The following is an 8,070-nucleotide window of genomic DNA, read 5'->3' on the forward strand; positions in this document are numbered from 1 at the left end:
GAAACAATATTGTAAACGAAAACAAAAAGCTGCCAGAAACTATTTGACCATAGACAACATGTGACAGTTGTTTGAAAAAAACAGGTGACAAAAACCGAGCGCAAATTACAAAAAATCACTGAATTTATTTTTCCTTGAAATATCCAAAAGTGCAACGATGAACATTTGTTTACATTAGGAGTGTACAGTTTCGATTGAACTCTAAATAATGAGTGTGTATTTTCTGTATTCAACCTTTATTGTTTGATAACAAGGATGTATACATTGAAGGGAATATTTCCCGAACCCAGTAAGTCTTGTGCCTGTTTAAATTCGTTGTTTGATTTGGTTCAGTGCATTTACGTTGTCATGACCTCGTAAAGTTTGTTGTGGTGACTCTAACAGACTCTAACAAACAAGTACTTACGTCTACTTTTCATTGTGCTAAATGTTTCAGAAAAAGAACATAAAAAGAATTTCATCAGGGAAAACATGAAACAACTGAAGTTTATTCAGGGGAAGTCCCCAAAAGAGCCAAAGTTCACACTGAAGAGCGTCCACCCGCCGCGGCTGGCCAGTGGCGTGGCTGCTGGCAACTCCTTAGGCCAAGTCAAGTCGTCGCCGTCCAACAAAAGCGGGAAAGTTTCTCTAAACGTTGGCAAAACCAGTTCTACTAACTCTCGTAAGAAATATGCAGATGTAAGAATAAAAAAAGGTGACATGGCAGAGTTTTTAAAAAGAAAAGAACTGAGACAAGCGAAACCAGCGGAAGAATCAGAAAATGAGGAAGTTAAGTCGTCAGAATCATCTGGTCGCCTTCGTGACATTGGTTGCCAGACTGTCGAGTCCAACCTTGCTCAGAAGCTAGCTGACAGTGCCAAGTTGACGATGCTATATCCAAAAAAAGAAGGAGACCAAGATTTGGAGGCCAAAATGAAGGCAAGCGGAGACACCGGGCTGCACAGGAGTTCTCCCTCTTCACATTCACCTCGACGAACAAGTGAAGATACTATGGAAATGGAGAGGAATCGCAGTAGGCTTAATGCCATCTTAGAAAGGAAAGACAACAAAGATCCTTATTTACCATCAGGTACTTTCTATCTTTTCATTGTAAGTTAACTTAGTTTAATTTTGACTTGATTGAAGCCACTGTTTATAACTAATATGTTTCTTGCAGGCTATCAAAAAGGTGTGTTGCCTAAGTATTTGCGGGACCGCAAGGACCAGATCCCAAAGGAGGCTGAAGGGGCAAAAGCTGATGATGATCAAGCTGTATGCCCACCCGGCCATGTGACATTACCAGACACAGAAAGAAAGGAGACATTGCGCATGCTAAGAAATAGTAAGTTTTTAAAATTACATCGAATTTCATTAATGCCGCCATAATAGGTGGAATTGTGTAAAGCAATCGTAATCATTTGACAGTTCATAACGTACGATAAAGTCAGTTAAACAAAGCGTTTGACAGAATAATCGTACGTTATGAACTGTCAAATGATAACGATTGCTTTACACAATTTCACCTCTGTTTCTGTAATGTCTGTTTTCTTAAAAATACTTTAAAAACGAATTACTAATCTGTTTTGTTGTTTTTTGCAGGTTTTGCCGAGTTAGTAAGCGAACTAAACAAAATGCCAGTTAAGACTGACACATTGAGGATGCGGAATAGGAAAATGGAGCTTGAAAAGCAACTCGCCAAGCTTGAGGAAGGCATCAAAGTCTTCTCTAGACCTAAGGTTTTTGTCAAGATAGGAGAATGAAGTTATTTTAGTCAAACCTGGGCACATGCCTGGGGTAGTTGTATTACGTCCAGTATATTACATCTAAATTCAAAGTTGACAATGCTGGCATACAATTCATAAATTCTTGTGATCTCCATATGAGTAAGTTAATTTCTTGTATGTTAGTTTAATTTAATGTTGTATGTTATGTACTGAATTGTTGTAATTAATATAATGGTATATTTTGTATGGTTTACAGTGTTTCTATAACATTTTTTGGAGATTTAAATACATATATGTATATGCTTTTCAGTTGATTTGATTCTTTAATCAAATAAAAATGCAATTTAGATTCTGGATTATCTAAGTTATATTTTATAACTTGATGATTGTCATTTACCAATACAGGCAATACCTTCAAAAGGTTTTAACAAATAAGATTAGATTTGCTATGCAAAACATTATTTACAAAAAAGAAATTGGTTAACTATCACAATAGGTACTTGATAAATCTTAACACACATTCACATTTTACATAAAATAATACAGTAGGTACTAACAACTAAAACACTACTAGAGATATCAGGTAATGGGCTTTGGCTAATAAATTAAACTAAATTCCAATACTATCACAGTTTTCGTACATGTTCAAAAAGATGGTCATTGAATATAATAGGTCCCTTTCTATAATATTCTTCTGAGGATTTGTGCCATTCATAAAATGAGAAGTCTGGAAAAAAGAATTTGATTTCCCTCTCTGCTGATGTTGTTGAATCTGGAATAATAAGTTTTAAATATGTAGTATTGCTAAAAGTTTAATTATGGCTTATTTTTAGAAAACACAGCACATCAGACCACAAATGTTTGTTGCAAAATAGGATATTACTACTACTTAGGGTACCAATCTAAATAATTAAAACATTATGCACATAACAATTTTAAAAAATGTGATTCTCAGATATTTTACCTGAGCCATGAGCCACATTTCTGGTGTCGGATATTCCAAACATTCCGCGCAAACAGTATGGCTCCTGGAATTGTCCTTTGTACACACTTGTTGGACCAAGAAGTTTTCTCCACAATTCTATTGCATTGGCATGGCCTATGATGTGCAAGTCTACACAGCCACTGAAAATTTATAAAATGAATGATTAGCATTATTATTACAACTTAGTTATTTTGAAAGAACTGCAGACTAAAAAGATAGTCTTTTCATCCCCTATTACATCACCAGCTTATTGGCAGCAATATAATATCAAATAAAGGTTAATGTTCTCCCCAAATCCATGCTAATGGCATTACAAAATGAGTAATAGTTATGCTTAGCACAATACCTGGTCATAAAAGTTACGAGGCGATTGTAGAAGAACTTTCCCGTGTGCTCTTTATAAAAATTGCTAGCAGCTTCTGTATTTAAGGAAACTCTTTTAGTTTTTACCACAACAAACTTATGTTTTATAACCTGTCTGATGTATGAAAGTGCAACTGGATTCTTCACAGCATGTGGCTTTATGATTGCCAAAGTCAACTGTAACTTTTGCATGATAACAACTTATCGAAAACTGTATAGTTATAACATAATTTAAAGAATTTCATGAAAAATTTCGTCCTTTCATCATTTGAAAAATAATGCACCAAGTCAATTTGACACTGACAGCTGTCTATCTATTGTCAAAACGAAACCATAGACATGATAGCTGTGTGTAAGGCTAAGGACACAAATACAACAGATACATGTTTCGCGCTAGTCATTATGGTATTTTTTCCAAATTTCCAGTGTTCCAAGCAGTAATTAATTGACTGACTTGATTGATTTAAAAAAAAAACAATTGTTTGTGTTGTTTGAGGTTATGTGTTGTGTTATGTGGCTGTAGTATTTTCAAAATCTAGATTATTTTTGTATAGTGCGTGCAATAACATTCCACAAAATGCCTGAAATTGAAAAAAGAAAAGCTGAAGATTTTTCTTTAGTGCCATCGAAAAGAACTAGGCATGAGATTTCAGTGGTCGGCACTAGAGAAAAAGCAGTAGTGACTTCTGCTGTAAGTATTTATTACTATTGTTTGTGTTAATAATTAAGGTTTTACAGGTATATTACATAACTAAAATTTTCAGGTTCCACGCACTTCAAGTTTATATGCGCCCATTATGTTACTAGAAGGACATCAAGGCGAAATCTTCACTGCTAAGTTCCACCCAGAAGGGAAGCATTTAGCTTCTGCTGGTTTCGATAGGCAAATTTGTAAGTACAATGCATAATAAGAAACAAATCATTCTTTAAACAAAATGTTTTATAAACGATTACCATCTACAAGACAATATTGAAACATTTCAGTTGTATGGAATGTTTATGGGCAATGTGAAAATGTGATGGTGATGAAGGGACACACGGGTGCCGTCATGGAGCTGTGCTTCTCTCCAGACGGCTCCCACTTGTACACCTGTGCCACGGACAACACGGTCGCCGTGTGGGACGTGCCCACTGGGGTCCGTATCAAGAAACTCAAGGGACATGCTAATTTTGTCAACTCTGTATCAGGTAATTTGGTGTTTATTTATTGATCTTTAGTTATTACTATATTCATTAATTTTTAAGAATATAATGGTTAGTTAATCTCTTCTCTGACATAGATGGATTTGGATGATGAGTTATTATTACCACAAAAGATTGTTTTAGGGAGTCATTCATGAGAATTTTCTAATTTATAGGTGCAAGAAGGGGCCCAGAACTATTAGTATCGGCTTCTGATGATAACACCATAAAGCTGTGGGATGCCCGGAAGCGGAACCCTATAGCCTCCTTTGATAACGGCTACCCTGTCACATCAGTTTTGTTCAATGACACAGCAGAAAAGATCATTTCTGGTGGAGTTGATAACATCATCAAGGTCTGGGATATTAGAACAAATCAGATTTCTTACAAAATTAAAGGACACACAGATACAATCACAGGTAAATCACAGTTTTAGATTATTTTACCTTGTATGAATGAATAGTCAATAATAAATTCTTTATAAGTTATTTATACGGTTTGTAAATCATTCCAGGCATGGCTCTGTCATATGACGGATCCTACCTACTTTCCAACTCTATGGATAGCACACTGAGAATATGGGATGTGAGGCCTTTTGCGCCTTCAGAACGCTGCGTCAAGCTAATGTCGGGACACCAGCACAACTTCGAAAAAAATCTACTGCGGTGTTCCTGGTCACATGATGGCTCTAAGGTATCCTGAGTCTGATTCTCAGAGTTAAATTGACTTGATTTTTGGTGATAATGATTTTTTGATTGAGTTTAAATTGATTGCATTTGCCTGTTCTATTACCAATGTCTGTAAAACTAATTAAAATTGGTGAATTTTCTAGGTGGCAGCAGGGTCCTCTGATCGATTCTTATATGTCTGGGACACAACATCTCGGCGAGTTTTGTACAAGCTACCTGGCCATAATGGATCTGTCAATGATGTGGACTTTCACCATACAGAGCCCATTGTGATGTCTGCTTCCAGTGACAAGCAGATATATCTGGGAGAGATAGACCATTAATTTAGGCTGTGTAACTAGTGTTTATTTATGAGGAAAGTGCTTATACAAAACTCATTTTATAAGATGGACAATTTCAAGTGGGAATGTGAAAGACTATGATAATAAAAGAAATGGTTTGTGCATTGTAATATCTAATTAACAAAACATTTTACAATAAATATTACATGACTATTAATTATTTTTAATATCAAGTCAAGTTGAACTCTAGCCACCTTTACAATAATTTGGCACTGAAGACATACTGTGACTGAAGTGTTAACAGTTTAAAACTAAATAGGTATACATAATAAAAAATAAAAAAGTATACATAATTAAAATCATCTAGAGCAATAATTAAAAACAGAGTGAACGAGGTGGAGGCATTTCTGGGATAAAACCTAATTTGAAATCATCAGCTTTGAATGCTTCAATGTCTTCTGGCGATAAAATATCAATATCACTGTATACACTGCTCTCATCTGTCTGGACTTGAAACACATTCTGTGCTGGTTTGCCAAATGAAGCCGGTTGCTGTTGACTGTTGAATGGATCACTTGACTTGCCAAATGCAGATTGAGAGGCTGCACTAAATATACTCGCAGCATTAGTAGAGGGTTGAGCTTGATTCATGTTGAACGCAGACTGGCTGGCTTGAGCAAAAATAGATTTCGCTGGATCAGCATTTGAAGGCGCGAACACATTACTGGGTGAACTTGGGCCAAAAACATTCTGGCTTGCTTGTGCAAAAATTGACTTCGCACTCTCTGCAGTTGGTGATCCAAAAACATTAGGTTTCTGGTCAAATGCAGAATTCTGACCAAACCCTGTGTTTGTGTTTTGACCAAACACTGATGGTTTTGTGTTTGGTGAAGTTTGTCCGAAAACTGATTGGTTAACAGAATTCTGGGAAAATATTGAGGGACTGGAGTTTGTGTTTTGCCCAAACACAGAGGTACCCTGCACAGCACTTCGAAATATAGATGTTGCTGCAGAGTTTGTTTCGAATCCACTGCTTTGGCCACCTGCAAATGGAGAAGCCACAGTTTCTCCCCTGTACAGACTTCTTAGTACTTTTACTATTGCTTGATTTGGAAGCACTAACTGTTCATATTTGCGTCGTGATTCTACAAACTGGTTATTCATGTATGATACCTGTAATAGAAAAAGCACAGAATTGAAAGATAGTAGTATCAGAAGGTATTTATTAGAAGTTTTACTACATGTAATACTTACAGCCTGGTCCAAATTATTGTTAGCTTTGGCCTCATAAATAAACAGTCTAGCTTCCTCCGGCGAGAGATCTGGGATTCCTGGGAAGTTGGGTTTCTCCTTGAATGGAGAGTAGCATGATAGGATCCATTGACCCCCGTTCAGAACGGATTTGACATCGGTTTCTACTTGGTTGATTAAAAGTTCATCTGTCACGCCGGGTTGCACGGGCTGGCTGACTGGTTGGGCTGCAAATTTGAATTTTAGAAACCACAAAAATAAATATATATGTAGCAATTCGCTAGGTACTGAGATCTGACGCTTACCATGATAAGAATATTTAGAACCGTAAATATGGTCGAATCTACAGCTCTGCCCATAACGACAGTTGCCTTGTTGAAAAAATTTACAAACAACCATTCTGTTTACATGAGATACTTATTTTCTGCAGGGGAAAACACACTGGAATAGAAATGGAAAAACTCTTAGATTAAAACTGCAAAAAGCTGTTTTGTTATGACATATGACTGACAGTGACAGTTGACATATGAAAAAAAAACTGATAAAGAATAACGGCTTTGGACAAAGAAAATTAGCTCACTGCGGTTGCACTATTGCATGTTGATGTAATAGCATTAATCGATTGGGAAATCGATCGCACCATCGGACCCCAATTAGTTAAAGATAGCGGTTGAAATTTGAATTTGGAATAGTACCTTAAATGACCGTTACCTCCTTGCTTGCCTCAATGAGCCAGCCAGGAGTGCAAGAGCAGAACCGGAGGAGGAGGGGAGTTTACGCTGACTCACTAAACTCCGCTCCACCCGTTCTGAAGATCGTAATGCGCTCCGTCTAGGCGTCTGGTAGATTATAATGCGGCGCATTATAATCTACCAGACGCCTAGCAGCTAGAGATGGGTTTCCACCTGGGTAAAAACCCACATGAGGGTAAAAACCCGTTTCATTCCACCCGTGGGTGTTTACACCGGGTGAAAACAAATAATTTTATAGTTATTTCAATTGGTATCTTTTCTTTATTTTTATTGAATTTTTCTCATTTAAGTTTATTGATTAATAAGTAATAAATCAAATTTAACACTAATATGCATTCAAATCGTAAAATTGATCACGTTATGATGATGTGACCAATTATTTTATAAAATGGTGTTATTTCAAGAATCGTTGAACCGATTTAGAAGAAATTTAGTAGGAACACAATAATTTGTGATCATGGCATGGACATGGAGGGGGGGGGGGGGGGGATGCCAAAGATGCCAAACTCTCTCTTTGATGACATTACGGTATAAAGTTACAAATAACAACACCAACTACAAAGTACTTCTGCTTAAAAACTTGAAATCGAACCGCCCTTCCGCCACTGTAACGCATTGTAACGTTTTTCAAGACCTCCTCGCCCCCCAGATTGCATTACGTAACACTAGAACGCCCCTTTAGCAACAAATACCACTTCTCACTTTAAAAGACGCTATTTTTGTTTTCACCCACCAGAATGGGTGATAATGGGTAAAAACCAGGTTTTTACCCAAATCACCCAGTTTTAACCCAATCGGGTGAAATGGGTTTTTACCCACTACCCATCTCTACTAGCAGCCTAGCAGATATCCCATAGTCTGTTA

The 8,070-nt window shown here is 36.8% G+C and overlaps 4 protein-coding genes across 5 annotated transcripts; 2 read left to right on the plus strand and 2 right to left on the minus strand.

Moving 5' to 3' along the window:
• Positions 1–30: 30 nt before the first annotated feature.
• Positions 31–1,954, plus strand: LOC114365851 (enkurin domain-containing protein 1). Its single transcript, XM_028322544.1, has 4 exons — positions 31–289; positions 437–1,069; positions 1,157–1,321; positions 1,579–1,954. Exons 1-4 carry the CDS (start codon positions 256–258, stop codon positions 1,737–1,739), a joined length of 993 nt encoding a protein of 330 aa, XP_028178345.1. The 5' UTR covers positions 31–255; the 3' UTR covers positions 1,740–1,954.
• Positions 1,955–2,066: 112 nt separating this feature from the next.
• On the minus strand, positions 2,067–3,361 carry LOC114365858 (nucleoside diphosphate kinase 6). The gene is made up of 3 exons (XM_028322555.1): positions 3,035–3,361; positions 2,668–2,828; positions 2,067–2,475 (listed from the first exon to the last, which is right to left on the minus strand). Exons 1-3 carry the CDS (start codon positions 3,241–3,243, stop codon positions 2,330–2,332), a joined length of 516 nt encoding a protein of 171 aa, XP_028178356.1. The 5' UTR covers positions 3,244–3,361; the 3' UTR covers positions 2,067–2,329.
• Positions 3,362–3,534: 173 nt separating this feature from the next.
• Positions 3,535–5,375, plus strand: LOC114365843 (U5 small nuclear ribonucleoprotein 40 kDa protein). Its single transcript, XM_028322531.1, has 6 exons — positions 3,535–3,742; positions 3,816–3,942; positions 4,036–4,239; positions 4,410–4,652; positions 4,748–4,926; positions 5,066–5,375. Exons 1-6 carry the CDS (start codon positions 3,629–3,631, stop codon positions 5,243–5,245), a joined length of 1,047 nt encoding a protein of 348 aa, XP_028178332.1. The 5' UTR covers positions 3,535–3,628; the 3' UTR covers positions 5,246–5,375.
• On the minus strand, positions 5,299–6,952 carry LOC114365829 (nucleoporin AMO1). 2 transcript variants are annotated; one of them, XM_028322519.1, is made up of 3 exons: positions 6,760–6,950; positions 6,458–6,681; positions 5,299–6,376 (listed from the first exon to the last, which is right to left on the minus strand). In XM_028322519.1, exons 1-3 carry the CDS (start codon positions 6,851–6,853, stop codon positions 5,579–5,581), a joined length of 1,116 nt encoding a protein of 371 aa, XP_028178320.1. In that variant the 5' UTR covers positions 6,854–6,950; the 3' UTR covers positions 5,299–5,578. The 2 variants fall into 2 exon arrangements, with proteins under 2 accessions (XP_028178320.1, XP_028178312.1); XM_028322511.1 differs by having other exon boundaries at positions 6,458–6,952.
• Positions 6,953–8,070: the final 1,118 nt, after the last annotated feature.

Source organism: Ostrinia furnacalis, unplaced genomic scaffold (assembly GCF_004193835.3).
Source record: "Ostrinia furnacalis isolate ACB-3 unplaced genomic scaffold, ASM419383v2 OfSCF0465, whole genome shotgun sequence".
NCBI classification, from domain to species: domain Eukaryota; kingdom Metazoa; phylum Arthropoda; class Insecta; order Lepidoptera; family Crambidae; genus Ostrinia; species Ostrinia furnacalis.